This window comes from Hyperoodon ampullatus (genome assembly GCF_949752795.1).
Source record: "Hyperoodon ampullatus genome assembly, chromosome: 12".
Lineage (NCBI taxonomy): Eukaryota > Metazoa > Chordata > Mammalia > Artiodactyla > Ziphiidae > Hyperoodon > Hyperoodon ampullatus.
The window spans coordinates 80,850,011-80,874,173 of record NC_136925.1 but is presented as its reverse complement, the minus strand read 5'-3'; the positions used below and the strand labels follow the sequence as shown (position 1 = coordinate 80,874,173).

At 48.8% G+C, this 24,163-nt stretch overlaps 1 protein-coding gene across 2 annotated transcripts in view; it reads right to left on the bottom strand.

The window, feature by feature from the left end:
- TMEM181 (transmembrane protein 181) overlaps window positions 1–24,163 on the bottom strand; it is a gene marked incomplete at both ends in the record, with an annotated part of 70,075 nt that overhangs the window by 666 nt on the left and 45,246 nt on the right. The window contains 13 exons of one of the 2 annotated variants that reach the window (XM_079716908.1): window positions 650–736; window positions 1,718–1,827; window positions 3,773–3,824; window positions 4,396–4,498; window positions 5,134–5,191; window positions 6,180–6,271; window positions 6,514–6,644; window positions 7,172–7,271; window positions 8,929–9,009; window positions 17,897–18,028; window positions 20,660–20,781; window positions 22,141–22,231; window positions 23,989–24,044. In XM_079716908.1, the coding sequence (XP_079573034.1) occupies window positions 650–736; window positions 1,718–1,827; window positions 3,773–3,824; window positions 4,396–4,498; window positions 5,134–5,191; window positions 6,180–6,271; window positions 6,514–6,644; window positions 7,172–7,271; window positions 8,929–9,009; window positions 17,897–18,028; window positions 20,660–20,781; window positions 22,141–22,231; window positions 23,989–24,044 (1,215 nt within the window). The remainder of the gene's footprint in view (window positions 1–649; window positions 737–1,717; window positions 1,828–3,772; window positions 3,825–4,395; window positions 4,499–5,133; window positions 5,192–6,179; window positions 6,272–6,513; window positions 6,645–7,171; window positions 7,272–8,928; window positions 9,010–17,896; window positions 18,029–20,659; window positions 20,782–22,140; window positions 22,232–23,988; window positions 24,045–24,163) is intronic. The other variant, XM_079716909.1, reaches the window with a different exon arrangement.

The following is a 24,163-nucleotide window of genomic DNA, read 5'->3' as shown; positions in this document are numbered from 1 at the left end:
CGCTTCCCCGTTCACCGCCTGCGTGAGCCGGACAGGTCACTCTGTCCCCCGGGGGGCGCCGCGGGAAGACTGAGCGGGAGCCTGGGGGGAAGGGCCGCCCGGAGCAGCCGGCGGGCGGGCTCCCCGCACCCCAGGGTCCCGCAGGTCCCCACTGGGAGCAGGGCCGGGAGACCTGGTCTGCCCGCCACGCCCGCCCGCCCCGGGCCTGAGCACGGCTGCTGGTCCACAGTCTGTCACCCATCACCTCCGCCCGGACCGTCTGTGCACGTGCTGAGAGCCCCCTCCACGGACAGCCAGGTGGCCCTGCCGCCCCAGCTCCAGGGAGTTCTCACCCTTCTCACCCCGGGGCAAGAGAGCTGTTTTGGTTTGGTTCTTTTGGGAGGTGGGGCGGGGTGTACGTCTGGCTTTCTTTTGGTGGTCACGGCACTCATTTCCAACAGACTTATTTCGCGGGGCTGACGGACACGCTCGTGTCAGGACCCACGGACACACTCCGTTCCTGCCTCTTGGGCTGTAAGGACAGCACCTGCTGGGCTCCACCTGCGGCTCAGGGCTCACTATCCGAGCCGCCTGGTCTCTCCGCTAAAGAGGGAGCCGGGGAGGCGGGGCCGGAGCTGCTGCTCAATGACCCTGGCCGGCTGCGGCTTACCGTACAGGGCGTTCTTCGAGGGCGAATACACAAAGGCCAAGGTGTAGAGGTAGAAGTTCAACAGGCCGTAGAAAGATAAGAATTCAGCTGGTGACACTGGTCAAGGGAAGCAGCAGAGCTGGGACACTGTCGATTTGGACACCTCAGCCGGCCCCTCCCCCAACCGTCAGTGACTGCTAAGCAGCAGCCAGGACCCCGGGGGCCACACCCACACATCAGGGCACCACAGGGCAGGCCCACAGCCAGAGGTTACAGTGACTTTTCAGGGGCAGCTGAAAACCACAGGTGAGCCGCGCCCTCTCCTCTCCATGGAAGCCTCTGGAGGTGGCAGGACCTGATGAGAGCAAGTCACAGGCAAAGGGCAGGAAGGCCACATCAATACGGGTGAGTCAAGAATAAAAGGAAGAACTGGAACCAGACTCTCAAGCTAGTCCTTTTTAATCTTTTCCGGATTACACGCCCCTTTGAGAATCTGATAAAAGCTTTGTGTGAAATTCAGTCACAAAAACGTGAAAAATCATGCATTGATTCTAAGGATGTAAGTAAGAGAAGAGGCCCCACGGAAAGAACACAAGACGTGAGGGATGAACCCCAAGGTTTCCCCTGATGGATGCCATCACTGAAAGCGGGAGTGGGAGGCACACACTCGACCCAATTATTCATCCAAAAGAGTTTACTGCCAAGGCAACGGGGCCTCAGGGAATCGAAGGAGGTCCCGCTGTTCACAAGCCCTCCCCGGAGACACAGGTGTCAACTGCAGCTGGACACATCTGGGAGTTGGTAAGGTATACCATCTGGGGAGAGAGGACCCTCGAATCAGGCCTCGGCCTCTCCCCAGTGCCCTGCAGGGAGAGGTGGGCAGCCCTGGCCTGACCCAAGGCTTGGATGGTGAGTGGACCCGTTGCAGTCCCTGCCCCACAGAGAGGAGAGTGGGGCGTGGAGGGCGGGGGCAGGCGCTGGGGCCCTGGGCCTCTCATTCACACGGATGGGGTGAGGCCCCCGGGCACGCCTCTTCCTGACTGTCACAGGCCTGCAACGCTGCCCACTCCCGCGGGCTGTGTGCGTGACACCTGGCGTCTTCCCACGAAAGGATATAATTCTGGTAGTGAGTTGACAGTTCAGCTACAAAATTGTCTTGTAATACTTGTGCTCCGAACCTTAAATAAAGGATGACGATGCTGAAAGAGAAGGGGGGTGGACGGTACATAAAACATCCCAAGAAACAGCACTAGCTGCATGTAACTTGCCACATTCACTGTCTAGTCATGACTTTATCTGCATGGAGACTCGTACACGTGCCCACAGCCCCTCCACTGGGCTCCTGGTCTCAGATCCAGGGACAAGGTCAGCCGAAGCCGACACAGACCTTGTTACAGCCTCGAATCCAGGTTCCCGGGCACGTGCTCCTCCTCTTCTCTTACTCAGTTTGTGCCTTCGGGACCGTCTCCTCCAACAGACCACCAGCCCCCGGGGGACAGTCTGCCCGTCCTTGTCCTCTTCCCCCAAGCCGGGCAGTGGTTCACATACCTGTCCAACACCTGCCCACCAACGCACGTGCCGACAGAGGGTTCTGGTACTGGGGCGCCCACTTCCCCTCCCTGGGGCCCAATCTCCACTCCAGCCAGACAGACTGTTTAATAAAATGTGAACCAGGTCCCTTCACCTCCTGGCTTAAAACCGTGCGAAGGGTTCCCACCACTGAGAACAGAACCTCACCATGGCCTGCGAGGCGACCTGACCTCCCGGCAGCCACCCTCCCTCATGTCCTCACGCCCTGCGACGCCGCTGTCCCTGAGCCCAGGCTTCAGGGCCCTACTTCAGGCCCCAGGCCCCCTGCTCAGAGAGCCGTCCCCCACGAGCCCCATTAAAGCAGCCACGGCCCTCCTGCCGTCGTCCATCCCTCTGCTTTCATTACGGCGTTCAGGCTATTTTTAAATTTTTTATCACTGCCCTCCTCCACTGGACTATAAACGCCATGACAGGGAGGAACCTGTCTGCCCAGGTACCAGTGGAGGCACTTCCTGGGTATCTGCTGCACGAATGAATCCCCTTGAAACTCAGACGAAGGAAGATCACAAAAGCGTAACAACTTCTAGACAGACGTACAGAGGTCACCACAAGGAGACAGCAGCTCCCAGCCCGTGGACTGGGGCAGCCTGAGGGCGAGGCTGTGTGAGGGGGTACGAGGGCTGTTGATGTGTAAAAGGAGAGGGTGTGCACGCGAGGCTGCACCAAGGGCTGCAGAGAGACTAGGAACAACACGTGAGCCTCTGCTTTCAGGTGAATTTAGATGCTGAATAAAACCAAGCTCGTTTTGAAGACCAGGCCAAGTTCACATGCTTTGGTGAGGGATGCACACAACTCCTGCAGGGGTGGGTGAATGAACCCAGATGCCTCCAGGATCCCCCATCCAACAAGGCTGGGACCCCAGTGCAGTGGCGGAAAGCCAGCCACTCGGAGCCCGGAATGGCTCCCACCAGGGAAAGGGCTTGACGGCCACTTATTTGCCATCCAAACAACCGAGAAAGAAATGCAGATAACTAGATGTTATTCCCTTCGGGATTCTGATTTTAGGAGAAAGCGACAAACCAAAAACAAGCCAGCAATTATCTGGAATTCATTCAAAGACCCGGCTTTCTGTGCTCCCTCGGGCCGGCCCACGGACCCGGGAGAGTCCTCAGCACCTGCTCTGCTGCATGGCATCTCCTGCCCGCTTCCCTCGGGCAGCAGCGTGTGTGCTTCAATGATGCCCGCTTACAGCCCTGTCCTTGGGGCAGCAAAAGGACCCCAGGTGCCAAGCATGTCACCCAGGATTCTAACTCTCTGACTTGTCTCTACTGCGTCTGCTGCCTTACAGGGCACATGTCAGAGCAAGGGGGGAACTCGAGCAGTGCTGGGCCGCGGGCCTTCGCCGAGCTCCTCTCTCCCCTGGCGCGAAGAGCAGAACAGGCTCCCTCAGCCACCACATGCTCAGGGCCCTGCCGGGGGAGGAGGCCTCAGACCAGTGGATACGGCTGGCTAGAAGCACCCTAAAATTAACCCCATAACACGGGCGAAAGGATATTCATGACGGTAAAATAAAGACTCACATTTTGCTTCCTTTAAGAAATAAAGTCTTCTTACCTAATGATGAGCACTACAAAAGTCAACGCTGTCAAAAATTTCAACCTGAGATCTGAAAAAGAAGTAAATACTCCCATTAAATCACCAAATTGGAATTAAATTCCACTAACCCCAGAGATCTTAAAAATAAAGACAAAAATAAAGCCAAACCTTCTGAACAAAACCCTTCTTCCCTCTGGACTTTAAACCTGTTAGTACCTGAAGCCCAGGAGAAATGCTGTCTCACCTCCCCCGAGGCCAGGAGGGTCTCCAGCGAGGCCGTGGCCACTATTATTTGCTCGTGACAGATTGGGGGAAAGGATCCTATGACATCAGGTGACTTGTCCCGATTCAAGGACGAGGAAAACCACCCCTGCCGCTTTGTAAGGTGCGATTCCAGAAGGATCCAGGCAGCTCCAACAGCCACACTGGCACCTGGGGCCCCAGCTGGCTTCCACCCCACAGGCCTCCCTCCCGTGTTGGCCCGAAGCACTGTCCAAATGGCCCAGAGTCACCCCTGCAGCCCTGGGGCTGAAGGCGCTGCTGCAGCTCCTGGGTCTGCCCTCCGGGTCAGGCCGCCATTCTCCCCAGCCCGTGCCAACGCGGGCAGCCCTGCACCAGGGGAGTCTGAGACCAGCGCTTACCTACATAAGGCATGTGACGCAGCTCGGAGCAGGCCCGCACGATCAAGAACAAAAGGTATAAGATGTACATGGCGGCCACCACCATGAAGAAAACCTTCATTCCCTGAAGAGAAACCACATGGGCACTTGAATGACAACAGGGTCTCGTTGTTGCTTCTCCCTCCGATAACATGAGCAGGAAAGCCAGAGCTTTCTATGTGGGACCCAGAGCCCTGAAGGCCACAGCCTAGAGCAGCACAAGAGCACGCTGCCGCCGCTCTGACTGTCCTCATCCGGCTCAACCTCTTGGCGAGCGCAGGTGGCCAGCTCACCCCAGGAGGACACCCCGGCCCCTGCTCATCAGACGAGCAAACGCCTCCATGACACACGGAAAGCTCCGAGCATGGGGCCTGGAACGTAGGAGGTGCTCAATAAACAGCAGTGGCTCCTACTTGTTTCTCCCGGGATGAGGGCCTGGCTCCCTGCCCTGCTTAGGAGGACAGTGCTATGTGTCCCAGAAAGCATCCAGGCCTGGATCTCAATTTTTCTGGACCTTGGTTTTCTTTTCTGTGAAATGAGGGGTTGAACTAGACCACCTAGAAGACAAGGGGTCTAAACCACACATGAACTTTCTATGGACCTTGCCACATAACCAGTTAGCAAGCTTGTATCAACAGCACAATTTAAGTTACAAAATTCAGCGACTTTTTAAGACAGCAGTTAAAAAAAAATTCCTCTGGCTTCATTAACAATCCTTACCTGAAAATTTCCTGTGTCAACTCGATACTGGTACATTGGATCATGTAATTCATTAACTCTAGAAATACGATGTTATATATAAAAAAAAACATAAGATTAGTAACTAGTTTACTTTTTATTTTATACTTTCTCTCACTTGGCTTTTTAAAAAACTTACTAACATAAACTACTTGCTGACCAACAGTAAAAGATTTTTAAAAAGTAATCCTCAATTTATGAGAAATCCCAAATTACCTGTTGAAAATGCACACAACACTACTCAACTTACTGTCCACAGTCATCAGTATTGTGAAATACAGTATTTATCATTAAGAAAATCCCTATACTAGTTCTCTTTCCATTTTAAGAGCTGTTTTCCAGGCACCTTTTCAACAGCACATATGGGCACCAGGCAACAGATGAGCACACAAAGAAAGCAATAGAAGTAAATATAAACTTCTATGAAGTGCATTTCAAAATGACACTGGGCTGCTGAGATGACAGGTGGGCGGGAAGAGGGAAGCGGAGACGTGAGCTGAGTCCTATCATTACTGTGCCAGGTGCCAACATCATACCCCTGAGATGGGACTAGTTTCTGCAGAAAATCCTACTTGGGTGAATCAGGTTGTTACTATGTTAGGCTTCTGCGGTGGTGCCATTTTACAGATGGACAAAAATACTAAAGATCAACCCTGGGAGCTGGTGTAAGGATGGGGAGGTTTAAAGACACAAGCCAAAGGAGGAACTTAAAACATCCAGGGACACTGGCGAGCCAGGAGCTGACCTGAGCGTCATTCCTACAAATGAAGTCTCCGCCTCTCCGAAGGAGAAATCTGAAAAGACGTGGTCTTTTTCGTTTTCCACCTTAGACTAGAAGAATCGTGTACATCTCTACATGCCATTCAAGCAGAAATGAACCCTCAGTTTAAGTCACACTACCAAGTCATGAAACACTGGGTGACAGATTCCCTTCTGGATGAGTTCACAAAACACAGTCACCTCTGGGTCTGTCCACCTTGTTAAATGCTTTCCAAGACTGAAGTTTCACACATAATAAAATTACTCACGTCTGCCATATTCCGAGGGTAACACAGGCCAACCACAATAGTCCAACAATGAAGAATTTGGGCAAATAGAAAGTCAAGCACTTCCTTTCTCCCTTAAAAAAAAAAAAAAGAAAGAAAAAGAAATAGAGAAGTTAGTAATTCTAGCAAACTATTACCCCCTCACAGACCACAACGGATCACAGATACTCCCATCGTTTCCACACAGCACACACTCTTCTGCTGACTATGAGGCTGAAGACAGATTCCCAAGGACAAGTTCACCCTGAGGTTATCACCAGAGTCCGGAACAGAAGGACTGAGTCCCCCACTCCCTCCGGGAGCGCCGACGGCTCACCTGTACCCGGATCCCATGGTACACGCACAGCCAGAAGAGCAGCAGGGCGCACAGGAACACAGACTGGAAGAGGTCGTCCAGCATCCCCGGGAACCAGCTGTTCACCAGGAAGGAGAGGGGGAAGAACGGGTCTGGAAGGCAAAAGGCAGACAGGCCTGGGGAAGGCAGACTTGCCAGCACCCGCAGGGCACCCCGTCCCCGTGCGAGGGCAGAACTCATGAGCGCTCTCCCCCCGGCCAGAGCCATGGGGAAGGTAGCGAACTAAAGGCTGTCTTCTTCAAAAAACCGAAAAGCCAGAGAACAGATTGCTCCGGGAATGAGTACTGAGTGTCGTCTGCTCGTGCCAGCCGCTCCTCCCCGCGGGCCTGGGAGTCCCGGCGCTGCAGCTCTGGAGGCAGATGCTTTCTGGAGCAGGGGACGAGAAGCAGCCAGCACTGCTGCCACCCTCAGCCGAGTCCCAAGACGGTGTCTGCGGCCCTTCCGGGTTTTAACCTCCAGGCAGGGGGAAAGCTGCAGACACCCGCCGCGTCCTGGAGCAATGTCCCTTGGGCCGCACGGGGCTACCACCTGCTCCTTCAGGGGCCCCCAGGCCACCTCCAGGACACCTTTCAGCTTTCAACGTTAAAGGGGAAAGCGCCGAAGTAAAAATGGCACCTACCGTTGTAAAGCAGCAGCAGAGGCAGGAGAATGGACATCCACTTCTGCTCGATGCCCCAGTCTCGCATGGAAAACTTCCGGAGGGAGTGAGCAAACAGGCCCTGCGAGCCAGACCAGGCGCCCCGTCACCGTCTTCGCCCACCCCGCTGAGCGTCACCTTACGTCTGTCTTCCTAAATCAACGGTCTCAGTGCCAGCCAAACCCCTTGCTGAACTGACCCTGAGACCATCAGTGACAACTGGGAGAAGACGGTGAATTGCTGCAAAGGAGCCTCGATAAGACGGTCACGGCTGTTCTCACAGGGGCAGGAGGTGACGAGGAATGTAACGGCCATAACCCCCCTGGCCCCCCAGCCTCCTCCTGGGCAGGCTGTTTCTACCAGGCCGGCTCCCACTGAGCCGCAGGGAAGGACCTCCCCGGGCACAGGCCACAGGCTCCCAGAGGTGCGACTTCCACAGATGACACCAGCTTCTAGGGAGGCACCAGGGCTCCCAGAGGAAAAGCCAAGGAATGAGGCTTATATATAACCACGGTCAGACGATGTGCTTCTTTTCAAACACCTCCCTGAGGGGGCAGTGGCCCGTGAGAGAGGTTTCTTTAAACTCTAAAACATCATACAATTTGTGATGTTTAAGCCTGGAGTCGTTTTGTTTTTTTCTGCAGTCTAACATAAGCTAATAATTTCCTAAGCAATTTGGACTTCCTGGGCTGATGGACCATTTCCCCCAGTCTATCTGTCAGAATCAGGCCCATTTCTCTTGTTTGAGAACATGGGGCCCTGGGTACCAGTTCTCTGGGCCCCAGAGTACGGCAGCAGAATCCCAGGCTACAGAAATCCTTCAAGGAACAGCAAGGATTTCTGACCAAATATAAACAGCAGTTTTCCATTTTCCTTTAGTGAGTTCACCAGGGGAGGCCCCGGACATCCCAGCCCTCAGGGTACTCTGTGGCCGTGTCCTGCCTTCCAGCCACTCCCAGATCACCACCATCTGGCACTTTCCTCACACGTCCCCTGTGAGCCTGTGTCCTTCTGTATACAGTTAGTCTGCGAAGCAACAAGTTCCTTGGGTGGCAATTGGAGTAGCCACCACTGCTAAGAACAGACGTCCTAAACGTCACACCCTCCGCGTCAGGACAGGGCAGGCAGCTGACGGGGGCAGGATACCACCCTCCAGGCACATTTCCTTTTCCTCCAATTTATAACTTCCCACCTTCACTGCTGGGCCTCTGTGGGGACTGCCTGTACTCTGTGGGTTATCACCCCCCAAAAACACGGTGCACCGGTGGACAGAGACCTCGGATCCCAAGTGAGCCGGAAGCCTGCAAGTCCAAAGCCCTTCATCTGCACTCTCCTGAAAAAGCCTAAAGACTGAAAGGTCTGGTCCACTTTTCCAAATGTAAAAGCCCAAGAACGTGCTGTAGCTGCACTCAGAGAAGGTCATTCAAACGAGGCAGAATCCCCCCCCCCACACAGGTTACATGGCACTTCTCACTGCACACCGATGAGAATTCACTTACAAGCCAGCGACCTGTAACTACTGTGACACTACGCAGTGCTTACTTACTAAAGATACCACAGCGTTCCTGCAGCACGGCACCCCAGCAGAAATACAGAATACTTAGTACCAGCAGGTCGGCCCACTGGATGGAGTGTCTCAGAGTTCAGGTAAATCTCCCGCCCTCTAACAACCATAATTTATGAACTATCTTTGCCCTTGTTTGGATTCTCACGTAATCTGTTAGGTGAATGGTACTTACAGTGACAATGAAGGTGAGCACCACAAAGACGAATCGGAACCAAATTTCCAAGTGGGAAAATGCAGGGTCGTAAGTCTTCCACTAAAATGGAAAGCAGGAAAACAATTTGAAAAAAAATGCATCTAAAAGGAAGCACATCACATTATTTATTTATTTTTTATGTGGTGTGCCCATACAATGGAATACTATTTTTTTTTAATGTCTTCTATTTATTTATTTATTTTTGGCTGTGCTGGGTCTTCACTGCTGCACGTGGGCTTTCTCTAGTTGCAGCAAGCGGGGGCTACTCTTTGTTGAGGTACGCGGGCTTCTCATTGCGGTGGCTTCTCTTATTGCGGAGCACGGGCTCTAGGCGCATGGGCTTCAGTAGTTGTGGCGCTCAGGCTTAGTTGCTCCGTGGCAGGTGGGTCTTCCTGGACCAGGGCTTGAACCCCTGTCCCCTGCATTGGCAGGCGGATTCTTAACCACTGCGCCACCAGGGGAGTTCCCACCACGTTATTAATAATAGTTATCTCTAAATGTGAGACTACAGGTAGTTTAAAATGTTCTCTTACACTTTCTTACATGTTCTAAAACTTTAACACTTAGTACATTTTATTTTTATATTAAAGAACACACACCTTGTACCAAGAGTTGAAAATAGCTTTAAATGGTGGCACACTAATGATGAATCTGGCAGGTAAATTATTCTATAATAATAGTAATAGCATTTGGCTTTTAAATCTCATATCAGAGATCAATGCTGTCAACCTCTTTATTAGAAAAAGCCATGCTTTCCGTTAAAAGAAACAGATTTTTAAACGACGCAAAGATATAAGTATGATGTTCTAAAAAAGACTGAGTGAAACGTATAGATATGAATCTGAGACAAAAAAAATACTGTGGAATTACGGTTGTCAGTTCTCGTGCTGAGTAGTCTCACTCATATCAAGTGCATGGCTAACAGAGCGAGGATGAGGCCCCACGTGCTGACAGCAGGTGGAAGGCAGCCCGTCCCACCTCGGTTACCAGCCAGATTCATCACCAGACCCCAGGATTCAGCACTGCACTGGGCTAGGGAGCCCCATCATTTTAATGCACTGAATTAAAACCATCTGAGCAATTTAAAAATTGTAACAGACAGAGCAACAGATAGAGTTAAAGACACCAGATTCACCTTATTTGCCTCAAACATTAAATGTATATACACACACACACACACACAAAGACACTGGACACGAGGCAATGAAGGGCCATAAGCTCTAGCTGATGGGGGACAGACAGGTGCACCCTCTGGTCACCCCAAGCCCTGGGGGAACCCGAGCAGAGCCCAGTGGTCTCTGAGTCGCAAATACACCGCTGTGAGTGCAGGGACACAGCTCACCGGCTGTGACTCACAGGACGCAGCACTAACAGAGGTACAGAGCGAGCTCCGGCCATCTGCTGAAGGTCGCCCTCCCCACGTCTTCACCTGAATACTGATCCGCGCATGAGAGTGAGTAAACCACCCAAGGCCAGGGGAAAATCCCCAAAAGGATCACTAGCGCTCACAGACAGCCAGTAACAGTAAGGAAAATGCACAATCAGAGGGATACTGTAGAGCGTACTCCAAGCACTTTTATCTCAGTGGTGGGGAAAAATTAGCCTTAGACTCAATGCTTAGACTTGGTCCCACCTAGCAAAGTTTAAAATCAAGGCCTGAAAAGCACAAACTGTTTCCAAGTAACGTTACCACATCGTAGAAGAGAGCTCAAGGATATTTATCAGAACACAAAACTCTAGCAATCAATAATGTCTGACATTGAATCAAAAATACCAGACGTGTAAGAAAGGCAAGAAAATATGAAACATGATGAGAAAAAACTAATCAATCAAAACTGACCCAGAAATCGCAGACGGACAGAATTAGTAGATATAAGGACATCAAGAAGCTAGAGGAGAGTCTGCATACATGAAGCGGAGACCTGGAGGGTGATCAACAGCAGAGTAGACATCACTGCGGGTATAAACATGAAGACAGCAAAAGAATCCATTTAAAATGCAACAGAGAGAAAAATGAACAGAGCATCAGGAAGCTGGGAGACAACTTCAGGTGGCCTAGTAGATGTATATTTGGAGTCCTCAAATTTCTATTGGCAGGAAGAAGGCAGGAGGATAGAAAAAACATTTGTAGAAATATCGGCCAAATTTTTCCCAAATTTGTTGAAAATTATAAACTCACAAATCCAGGAGGCTCAATGTACCCTAAGTACAAGAAATATGAAGAAAAGTATACCAAGGAACCCCACAATCAAACTGCTTAAATAAGTAAAAGAAAAATCCTAAAAGTGGCGGGAGGGGGCTGGAGGGGAGGAGAACTGTTACAGAGGACAAAGATAGGATGATAGATTTCTTGTCAAAAAATGCAAACCAGAAGACCAATGTTTTCAAAGTATTGTAAATCAAAACCACAATGCAATACCACTACATACCTATTAGAACGGCCAAAACTAAGAAGACTGCCCTACCGCGTGTTGACGAGATGAGGATGTGAAGCAGCTGGGACCCTCACACACCGCTGACGGGAATGTGAGACAATACAGCCACTCTGAACCCAGTCTGTCAACGTCCCAAACAGTTAAACAGACCCCTGACACATGACTCAGCATCCCATTCCTAGGTATTTACCCAAGGGAAGTGAAAGCACATGTCCATATAAAGGTTTGTACGCAGAAGTTCACAGCAGTTTTATTTATAACAGCCCCAAACTGGAAACAATCGAAATATCCATGAGCAGGTGAGTGGATAAACTAACTGTGCTATATCCACACAGGGAGTGTCACGCAGCAACACAAAGGAATGAACTACTGATACACCAACATCATTCATCAGTCTCAAAGTAATTATACTGAATGCACGAACCCAAACATACTGTATGATTCCATTTACATAAAATTCTAAAAAATACAAACAAATCTGTAATGCAAGCAGAACTATTAACAATTGATGTTAATGGGAAAGTGGAAATCACAGTAATTAAGATCATATGGGGCTTCCCTGGTGGCGCAGTGGTTGAGAGTCCGCCTACCGATGCAGGGGACGCGGGTTCGTGCCCCAGTCCAGGAAGATCCCACATGCCACAGAGCGGCTGGGCCCGTGAGCCATGGCCGCTGAGCCTGCGCGTCCAGAGCCTGTGCTCTGCAACGGGAGAGGCCACAGCAGTGAGGGGCCCGCATACCGCAAAAAAAAAAAAAAAAAAATCATATGAATTGTGAAGTCAGAGATTCGGATTTACTTAATCTCATTAAACCTCAGAGTTCTCCTCCATAAAATAGCTACTTTGAAGAATAATCATAACAATCATAACATTTAAATAAGAGGACGAATATAAAAAGTTTAGTGCAGTGCCTGGCAAAGAGCAAATATTCAGTAAATAATAGCTGCTATTATAAATCCAAAACACTACAGCTATTATGATTATTGCTATACTGTTTACATTTTACAACAGTATCATTTACAAAACGATCACAGTAGTGATTATGAGCAAATGATGGGGGAGTGTTGATGTGAACGTAATATTCAAAAAGAAAAAAGTATAATACATATCTTAGTTATAGACTGTAAGGCATGATCAAGAAGAGAAAAAAGAAGTATTACCATCAAGAAGACTCACAAAATATGTTTAAAGTAACAGGGAAGAAAGTACGTATTTTTTTACCCTCAAGGGACTGTAACTCTTTTTTTTTTTTTTTTTTTTTTTTTGCGGTACGTGGGCCTCTCATTGCTGTGGCCTCTCCCGTTGCAGAGCACAGACTCCGGACGCGCAGGCTCAGCAGCCATGGCTCACGGGCCCAGCTGCTCCGCGGCATGTGGGATCCTCCCGGACCGGGGCACGAACCCGTGTCCCCTGCATCGGCAGGCAGACTCTCAACCACTGCGCCACCAGGGAAGCCCGACTGTAACTCTTAAGAAAGAAAATAACCATGGACTCCCCAGAAGGAGGAGGGATTCAGTCTTAGGATTCTGTCAGAGGAGCACAAAATAATCAACTTGCTCACTTCAAAAATTAGCACTAGAAAACAATGCTTTACTCAATAAATAAATAGCTAAACCTAAGACATGCATTTTATAGTGTTCGCCAAAGAGTTTGTTCCGGTTTTTCCATAACAGCTTATGGAAAAACCCGAACGAACTTTTGGGCCAGCCCAATAGTTCTAAAATGTGAGTTCATGGGGGAAAGGAGGAGAAAGATGAGGAGTTGGGGTGAAGAAGAAAGACAACATTAAACCCCGGCTTCCCCAATTGGATCCTGGGCTGGGATCTGCCGCACGGTGGGTGCGCAATACCTTGTGATGGTGGGGCCAGTCTTACTTGCTCCTGTGGCCCTTCCCCTGCCCTTTCTGCTGTAGGGAAACCACTGCCACACAGGAGCTCCCTCCAGGAGGCTGCCCTTGTCAGCAGCTGCTGAGCAGAAGCACCTGTGTCCCGCCAAGGCCAGAGCGGCCTCACAGCTCCATCTGGCGTTCACTGGGGCCAAGGGTTTGAAAGTCCTCCTTTCCCCTAGAGTGAGCCCGAGAAGAAGGTGTGAAGCCCAGAGGACAGGGCCCCAGCCCCGCTGCTACAGACAGCACAGACAGCAGCCCTCCAGTAGCTGTGGGCCCAGTGATGCTGGAGCCAGGAGGGCAATGGTCCACAGGGATCCTGTCAAGCAGTGGTCAGTGCCTGCGCCCTAACAGGAGAGCGGGAATGGATCCAAGTCTATGGGTTTAAATAAAGTCTTTTAGTCAATATATTATGCATTTCTGTTGCACCAATTTACACTTTCACTAGCAGGGTATGAGAACTCTGGCAGTTCCACATCCTTGCCAACTTTGACATTTTTTTGCCTTTTTCATTTTAGCCATTCTGGTGGGTGTGTAATAGTATCACTAAGATACTCTAAAGATGTATTGTATTCATTATACTTCATTTGCTTCCAAAAAGGAATGAAGGTAGTTTATAATAAAAATCCAGACTAGACAGAAACCATTTTAAAGGATTTTTCAAAGGTAAAACAGTAAAGAAAGAGGGTAATTATATCAGCAACCCATGCCAGGATGTTAGTAATTACTACAGTTCAGCATAAAACATCTTTCGGAGATTTGCAGCAGCTAATACCAAAGGAGAAATGTGAGGAGCTGTACAGCTTTCATTCTCTAATAAAAGGAGTTAAAACCAACGGTCAAAAGAATTCTGTTTGAAGGTTTAGATGAGAGCTCACAGCATAATGGATATTGCCTTCAACAGCAATTTTATAAAAGATATAGAAACACTTCGCATAAGATTCTCTAATTGCTTAATGCATCTCTAGACAAGCTGTAGGCATAATATGAACTTGTGACTCTCTCAGGTAGCTCTGAACTTCTCGGAGTGAATGGCTGGACTGTATCTTAGACTTCCTCTTTCAAATACCAGTTGCTTTTTTTAAAAACAAATAATTTTCCCTCCTGATTATAAATATAATTAATAAAAGCTCATTATTAAAAATAGAGGGGAAAAAAAGAAAATAAACATTAACCCCACCACCCAGAGATGGTCTTCAGTTTTCTAAAATACAAAATTTTAATTAACTTTTAACTCATGTACTTTTCTTTTTTAAAAAATATATCAGTATGTGGTTTGTGCTATCTATCCTACTTTGTGACCAGTTTATTATTTTACCAGATACAGAAGAACTAATTTATTTATTTAACCAGAACATTCCCGCTGAAATACAGATTTCTCCCAACTTCCTGCTATGAGGAACATGTTTGAACATAAATCTTTGTGGACATTTTAAATTATTTCTTTAGAATAAACTCCTAGAAGTAGAACTACTAGGTCAAAAAGAACATACACATATAGGCTTTGATACATTGCCAAACTGGCCCCCAAAGTTCAACCAATTTACACCCCATTAACCTGTATTAGAACTTGTGTCCTTACATTTCACCAAGGCTAGATGTGATTTTTCTTGTTGGTGTTTTGACTATTTGCCAGTTTGATAGGCTTTAAGAAAAAGACATTCCTTCTTGTATTCTCTAATGTTTTGGTTTGCATTTCAAAGGTTTGTCGGCCATTTGAATTTCTTATTTGGTGAAGTGCTACGCTGTTACTCTTCAATTACAAACTTAACTGTTGCCAGGCCCTCTGCTGTTACTGGGAATACAGAAATGTACCAAAAATGGAGAAAAATCTTAGGTGACATCCCTCACAAACCCCGAGGGTCCTACGTCTCAGCTTTGTGGATGCTGAGGAGAGCTATCAAAACAAAGCTCTGGGGCCTCCCTGGTGGCGCAGTGGTTGAGAGTCCGCCTGCCGATGCAGGGGATACGGGTTCGTGCCCCGGTCTGGGAGGATCCCATATGCCGCGGAGCGGCTGGGCCCGTGAGCCATGGCTGCTGAGCCTGCGCGTCCGGAGCCTGTGCTCCGCAACGGGAGAGGCCACGGCAGTGAGAGGCCCGCGTACCACAAAAAAAAAAAAAAAAAACAAAAAAAAAAACAAAGCTCTGGGGCTTCCCTGGTGGCGCAGTGGTTGAGAGTCCGCCTGCCGATGCAGGGGACATGGGTTCGTGCCCCGGTCCGGGAAGATCCCACATGCCGCGGAGCGGCTGGGCCCGTGAGCCGTGGCCGCTGAGCCTGCGCGTCCGGAGCCTGTGCTCCGCAACGGGAGAGGCCACAACAGTGAGAGGTCCGCGTACCGCAAAAAAACCCACAAAAAACCCCCCAAAAAGAACCAAAGCTCTGGCTGCTGGCATCACTCAAGGAGAGCTGCTCTGATGGCAGCTTCCTTGTTGAGCCCGAAGGTGAGATCACAGGGCCTGCCTTCCACCAGCAAGGGGGGGATGACGTGAACCAGGTTTATCTGAAACATGTATCAAATTATTTAGGAATAAGTTTAAGAGGAAATGTAAACAGATACAAAAGATGGAAGGAGAGAACCACAATCAAAAACAAAACAGTGGCCCCAGCCCACATAACAGGGCTGGGGGGAGGTAAACCCCATGGGGAAAACTGCTGAGCACTTTGATAAAGGGCTTGTAGGGGATGACGTTCCTATAAAGACGACAGAAAGGAGAGATCCCTCGCTGGGAGAACGTGGTGCTCTTTTCTTTCCGCATTCTCCAATCAGGAGGATGCGAAATAGTAAAGTCTAAAGCACAGATGTTATCACAAGATGAGTCTAAAGAGTGCCTGAGCTCACGGCATCTGTCTGAGGCCCCATCTGGGCTCAACCTCTGCATCACGAAGCTGAGGATACAGGCAGACGCTAATCAGATCTTCTGAAGACGAAGTTTGAGGAAACCATTCGCACAACAAGGAACAGAACCCAGATTCAAACTCAGAGATCGGGAGAGACTGGGGAGGAAGCTAAAAGCATTGAGAAGAAATTCAGGAGCAGAGTGTAACGTCTGAGTAGCGTCTGAACTGTGAGAAACCCACCACAGGAGCCAGGAATGAAGGAGACTAGGCTGAACAGCAGAATAAGTCCGCGGGGTCCGACAGGTGACGCAGCTTCTAGAGGAGCTGGCACCTGGGGGGCCACCTGCTCCCTCCCCAGGGGGGCACCCCTCTCGGCCAGGCTGACTCGGGGCCATGGGGAGGAAACCTGGAGTCTGAGGGGTCCAGAAGTCACACCCCCGGGGCTTTGTGAAGGAAAGGAAAAACCTCAGAGACAGCCATCTTCAAACACCTGCGGAGTGGATCAGGCAGATAAAGAATAAACAAACTCGCTTTGGGTAGTCTAGAGACAGGACATGAAGAAAAGTAGCAAGACTGTAACATCGGCTACCATTTGTCAAGCACACACAACGAGCAGGCGCTGGGCATGACCCCAAGCCCAGCCGACCTCCAGAGGCCCCCCAGGAAACAGAGAAAATCGCAGAGGTGGGAGTGCCCGTAAGGGGGCAGGGGGGCTCCCACACACCACAAGCTCTCAGCAAAGGGGACCCCTTTGTCCAAATAAAAATCTGTGTACAACTGTTCATAGCAGCGTTACTCACAATAGCCCAAAAATGGAAACAACCCAAATGCCCATCCACTGATGAGTGGATACACAAAAGGTAGCACACACGTACAATGAAATATTATTTGGCAAAAGAGGGATGAAGTGCCGTTACCAGCAAAGCACAGATCAACTTTGAAAACACTGTTTAGTGAAAGAAGTCATTCACAAAAGAGCACAAAGTATATGATTCCATTCATATGAAATGTCCACTACAGGCAAATCCATACAGAGAGAAAGCAGATTAGTGACTGCCAGGGGCTGGGGGAGGGAGAAATGAGAAGCGACGACTAACAGACTTCTTTTATGGCATGTGAGTTACATCTCAAAAAAGCATAATTTAAAAAAGGAACCCACTGGCACCTCCCTTTAATAGTCACAGCTGTATGAGGTAGCTATTTTATGATAAGGAAACAGAGGCACAACAGTGTCAAACTGTAAATGGTGGTGCTGGGATCTGAACCCAGCTCTTCTGGCTGATCTAACACCCGTGTCCCTAGTCACCCTGATGATTATTCTGACTTCCAACAAGCGGCGGGAACAAGGAGGCTGATTTCAGCCAGACACGAGACAGGAAAGTCTAACCATCAGAGCTGCATGACTGGGGGCAGACAGGCACAGGAGAGCAGGGACCCTTCACCAAGAGGTCCGGCAGGGTCTGAAGACCACTCACAGGCCTGGAGAAGGGGGTCCGGCCTTCCTTGGAGGGTACACCTGGCAACTTCTCCATTACCTCCCAGCTGGAAGGCTACTCTCTCTGCTAAACCTCAGAACGCCATGGTTTTCCAATTCCATGCTGTTTCTTTAAGCAACTGTGGTCCCACATACGTAAGAAACTGTGGTTTTTCTACAGTTTTTAGACTGTACATGTCTTCCACTGTCCAAAATAACATGATTTCGATGCTGTGATTTATTTCAGTCATTCCACAAAGAATGGAAGCTAAACAAATGAGCCACGGAAACGCTGTGGTCAGCTGGTATACTTACGGTGAAGTTCATTTCCTTGATGCGTTCCTTCAGGTGTTTGAATCCCACAGTCACTGTATATTGAGTGTAATTCAAGTAGCTGAGGTGAGCCACGATAATTTCTGCACATTTCTGCAAATGCACAAGGAAGATCTGTGTCTTTAAAAGGCAAGCAAGACTCACTCGTGAACCAACTGACCCACGAAGTAACACATTCCAACAACAGATGATCCAAGAGATCATCTCCAGGGAACTTGCCAGAAGCTCAGAAAAATTCAGATGCCAGCCAAAACCGGTTCTTAGAAAGAAAGAACCAAATGGATATATTTAGAAACAAATAATACATGGTTTACAGTCATTAGAACCTTTCTACTTCATACAATTCAAAATAATATGTCACCTAGAGAACAGACTTGTGGTTGCCAAGGGGGAGGGGAAATGGGGGAGGGAGGGATCGGGATCAGCAGATGCAAACTATTACATACAGAACGGATAAGCAACAAGGTCTTCCTGTAGAGCACAGGGAACTCTATTCAATATCCTGTGATAAACCATACTGGAAAAGAACATAAAAAAGAATGTATATATGTATAACTGATTCACTTTGCTGTACAGCAGAAATTAACACGATATTGTAAATCAACTATATTTCAATAAAATAAATTTTAAAACTAATAATGTCACCTGCATAAAAAAGTAAGTTAATGCAACACAAACCTGACGCTTCCACAAATACACTAGTGCAGGAGGCATGTCAGCTAAGACACAACAGATCAGACCCCTCGGCCTAACTTTCCTCCTCGGCCCACTTCTGCAACTGCTATAACGATGCACAGAGTGGACTACGTATTTTTTTTCCTCCACTTGCCTGTCGTTCCCATGCAGAGTCCCCTGCGATCTCTTGAAGTGTGTGGTGTGTGTGCCCACTGGCCGGCTGAGCCCCTTGCTTTCATCCTTCGGAATTAAGAATCGGGTCTGCTCAGGTCTCCTCTATTTCAGAGAGGTGAGGGAAGGAAACCCACCCTCCAGGGGCGAACGTAGGTGTGGACTCAGTGGCCGGGCCAGCGTGCCCCTCAGGCCCCGACAGAAGGCCCCTTCCTGTGCCACGAGGAACCTGGCCACAGCCCAGAACAAGCAGGCCGTCCCGTGGCACCTGTTGGAGCCTGGGGTCTGAAATGGGCAGTCACCCTGCCGTTGAGCAAAGGCTTTCCAAGCCAGGACTGCCTGAGGTCGGGTAGGAAAACAGACCTGAGTGCCATGTAAGAAGGCTTAAGAAGACAGGAAGGCAGTGGGCGGGGAGCGGGAGCTGATGCAGGGGACGGGAAAGAAGGCAGAGGAAAGGCGAGAGCACGGCGGGGGGCTGGCGGGCCTCCTGGCTCAGCCTGCGCGGGACGGAGAAGCCACTGCTGCTGCAGTGGTCCCTTCAGACCTCACACCTGCCTTCCCTCCTGTCTGTTCAGTACGGTGGGGGTGCCTGGACCCTCACGCCTGCGCGAGCAGCGTGAGCTCTCACCTTCCTAACCCACCTCCATCCTCACCACTCTCCGCCAACTACAGGGGAGGCGTGAGCCCCCGCTTTACAGATGAGGAAAATACAGTTTAGAAACTGGCACAGCCCCGTGCACACGGGCAATGAACGGAGGACGCGGGAGAGTCGGGTCACTTCTGCTGCTTCCCCGGGCTCTGCTGCCCAGGTCCACCCAACGAGCCAGGCAGAGCCGCGGCACAGGGTGCAAGCAGATGCTGCCGCGACTGTGCTGGGCGCACCGTCAGCTCGGCCTTCCTGCAGCCCAGGCCCCTCGGGCGACGGTTCGGACCCATCTCAGGACCTCCTAGCCGACGTCGACACAGAGGGGCGAGAGCCAGCGGCCAGCCTCTGAACAGGAACCCTCCCTCTCCGAATTCTTTCTCGCCAGGAAGAACTGTCCAGTATCTGTTACTAACCAGGCGCTGTGCGTGGGTGTTAAGGGCACACAGGCTTCGGAATAAAAGAGCCTGGACTGAGGCGACCTGGTCCCATCCCTCACGATCTGTGTCATCTTGGGCAAGTGCCTTGACCTCTCTAAGCCTCAGTATCTTCGTCTATGAAATGGGGCTCTAACAACAGTTCCTGCTCGTAGGCCTGCTCTGGGGACGGAATGAGACCATGTATGGACAGTACCCGCCACGAGGCCATTTCCTAAACCTATAACCGAACGCAATCCCTTTGGATGCTCCCACGCATGCACGACCCGTTAGGTCCCAACGGGGCCTCCTTGCTACAGCAGGATCTGGTTCCGACTCTTGGGGTTCTGACGGAATACAGCATCAACAAAACCTAGAGTGAGGGCTCCTTTCCCTCTGTGGACCATGGGTCTCCTAGCCCAGAGCCACATGCTGCACCCTGGAGTAGACGCTCAAAAAAGGAGGCCACTCTTCCCAAAAGGCCTGGGTCCCAGCACGCCGAATGGATCAGGGAGTTCATCCCACAGCTGGAAATAAACCAAGGCCCCAGCAATCAAGAAAGACCACAGGACAGTGGCAGGCCACCCTCCTGTGAGACAGGCAGCCAGTCAAGTCATCTGTGGATGCACCAGGCAGTAGGCTACACTGACAGTAAAAACAGGCACCAGGGTGTGTGTATGTGTATACTGTATGCATGTGTGCGTGTACGTTTCTAAGAATTTATAAGGTATCAGTGTATACAGTTAGATGGGTTTTCCATGCCATCATTGGTATGACTCCGTTTTTTTTACCTAAGAGAGCAGCAAGATGACTCACCACGAACCAGTCAAATGCACTCACCCCTGCACACGTGAGGGTCCTCGTCCGATTGTGAACTTTATTATGAATGAACATGGTGGTCCCGTCCTGAGCTACACCATCAACCTTAACAGTCATAGTGAAGTTTGTCTGAATAGCTGTTTCTACAAAAGAAAGAAATCCAGTGTTAAGAGACCACGAGAGGCCGTCACACCTGCAGAAGTGCCTGCCTGGCTGTGTGTCGGCCCGGGAAGGTTCTGTGACGCATCAACCTCCGCACATCTGCCAAGCTCACACTTGCCAGCCAAGCCCAGCCCTTCCATGAACTTGTTTCTCACCCACCCCCAAGTTTCATTTCACAAAAGGGCAAATATTTCATGGCTAATAAAGTTTTATTTTTTAATTTCCCATATAAATTTTAATTTCACTTCATACCAAAATAAAAACAGGTTTCTTATTTTTTCTGATTATATAATTCATTGTTTTTCTGATTATATGCTCATTGCTTAAAAATATCAAAGACCAAAAATACAAAGATGGTATTAAACATGTATAATCCCACAACCAGAGAAACTATAACTTCATGTTTGTGTCCATCCTTCCAGACTGTTTTCTAGACACACAAATATATACTGATATCAAATTTATTTATGCTTTTTAAAATGTTACAAAAAGTGGTTAATTTTTTTGTAATATGCATTTTTTTTCACTTAATTTACTGCAGTCGTTGGGTTATCTTTTCTAATTCTTTCAACCGAAGTGCTTCCTCTAAATCACAGTATATAGAAAACGACGTGGAGCATCTTCTCCGTACTCAGAGAGGGTGCCTGACAGGGTCGCCCTAGGTGGATAGAGCAAGGTCATTATCAACTGTCAGTGCTCTGGGCAGGGGTTCTCAGCCTCAGCACCGTGGCTATTCTGCGGTCAGATACTTCTTTACTGTGAGGAATCTGTCCTGTCATTGTAGCATGCGCAGCAGCATCCCTGGCCTCCACCCACTGGATACTGACAGCACTCCCTGCTCCCCAGTTGTGACAGCCATGTCACAAGGTCTCCAGACACGGCCAACTGTCCCTGAGGGACAGAACCATTGCCTTAGGACACCAGGACTTAATTCTCTCCCAGAAGCCCACTGGAAAAGGCTGCTGCTGCAGCACCCACACTGTGCAGCCACGGAGCTAGGCTTCACCGGTATCCCGGAGGATGACCGGTATCCCGGAGGATGACCGGTATCCCGGAGGATGTCCGGTATCCCGAAGGATGACCGGTATCCCGGAGGATGTCCGGTATCCCTGAGGGCCGACGGGAGCTCCCTGAGCCGTGACGGGTACTCCCCGAGCGCTGCAACATGACTCTCCTTGGAGGACATTTAAGGGGCTCCCAACTTGCTGGTATTGAAAAGAATAATCACCACGTTATAATCCATCTTTGAGCACTTGTTGAAAGATTTTAAAGCTCTTTAAACCTTTCAAATACGGTGCTCTGTACAAATAAAAGTCATTCTAAAATGTCAGGCTTCATACCTTTTGAATGCTCCAACTCGACAACACATGTCAGCCATAGTTGCTGATTATATGTAGACAGCGGGTTTGAAAGTATTTGAACTGGCTTTAGCTGAGGCAAAAAGAAAAAGAAGTTAAAAAATCCACGTGATCTCTTCAGTTGAGTCTACCCAATGTCTCACCTTAACATACAAAATCTACATGTACGAAAAAGGTTGGAGTGTTAGCTCTGAAACAGAAACATGTAGTTTTCCTTTAGTCAATATAAGTAAAATTCTGCCTTTCAAAAAAATAAAGGACTAACTTTCTGCTGCAATTCACTTGTCTCTCATGAAAACTTCTAAAGCAGGCAGTCTCCACTACCTATAGCCTTGGGACAATATACCTACTTAAATACCAAGAAAAGGCCATCTTGGAGAAAAGAATTAAAGTGCATAAGATGATACATATAATAAGATAATAAAGGACACCAACAAATATTTTCATATTCACAAGAATCATTTTTTTTTAGTAACAATATGCCAGACATGTCACTGATATCTGTCATTTTCAGCTTTAATGGCCCTAGAGAGAAAAATTAGATGGGGACCACACTGTCAGTGATGTTTCTGCAGTGTCTGCTGAAAAACACAATACTGGTGCCTAACAGCAAGTGACACAGAAGAAGTTGCCTGAGGAGCCCGATCCTAGCTCCAAAGACAAGCATTATTTGAACGTAAATGGGTAGTTTTTGTGTTTTAATGCTTCTGGCAGACCTCAGTGAAACTCCCTGTGCCCGGAGACTTGCCCCAAATCCACCAAAACAATGAAACCAACTGGAGGATGATCTGTAACCTTTCAGAAGTGAGGACCATCTTTTGGAAGCGAGTCAGTTCCGGGGGACGGCTGCTATTTTCAGTGTCAAAAAAGGACTTACCTCCTGAGATGGAAATTTTAAAAGACCAAACTATGGTCAGGAAACCCTATGGCAGCACCTCTTCAAACAGATCCTCAATCTGAGAGTTAAGGAAAATAAAGAAATGCCAAAAAAAAAAAAAAAAAAAAAAGGATGATAGGCCAAACAAGGGCCCAAAAGGTAAGTTTTCAGACATTTTTCTCCTTTTGCTTTTTTGAGAATTGGCGGTGGAAACCTAGCAGGGAGCCGGGAGAACGAAGACGGGGGTGGGGTGGGGGGAGGTACTGGGTCAAATAATCAGATTTAAGCGCACACCTTACAAGGCAGTGAGAACGTGGGACGACTGCTTTCAGTTTATAGATGAAGATACTTCGATATCAGAAAAAGAAAAGGCTTAGTTGTTTGGGCTCTCACAAAAGTTAGCATTTATTAAAGAAAACCAAAATTTTCCAATTGGAAGGACCTCTGTTTTTCTCTAAAGATGGTGAAGAATCAAGACACATTTTATTTTTTAAAAAAGAAAAGAAACAGGATTTTTCATTTAAACTGAGTTCATGCAAGAAATACCAAACAATCATTAGAAAAAAACTGTTACCGTTAGAAACCTGACAAAAAGACCACTTCTTAACGTAGGCAAATATAATAAAAAAAGAGGCAGAAACCTAAGTGAGCATCGTTAGAATTTATAACCTAATAAGTCTTGCGCACCGGAGGAATCAGGAGGACTTCACCAGCCTTTGGGAATGAACTGCTCTTCCCTAAGAGGTAACATCACCATCCTTTCTCAGCACTGAGGGAACTATTACAGCAGCAAAGGTGCTTTTAGCAAACAAGGACCCAGAGGCCAGCAGCTGACGGTAGAGTGAGAAATGTGTGTTGCCCAAGAAGCAAGCTGCCAGGCAAGGGGGATGGGTTTGACCTTACTGACCCTTTAAGCAGGACCATTTCTTAGTGACCCTTAGCCCCAGTCTTACCTCTTTGCTGTTATTTAGTGAAAAATTAGCTGCAGACGTCTGGATCACTTTGGGTCCTAAAGTGTAACAGGGAAAGAAAAAAGCAGGTTATAACTATATTGATAATTAATGTTGATTTTTTTCAAATGCCAAGAAAGATTCATATATTATACAGAGGTAGTCTTTTTCCTGGTCT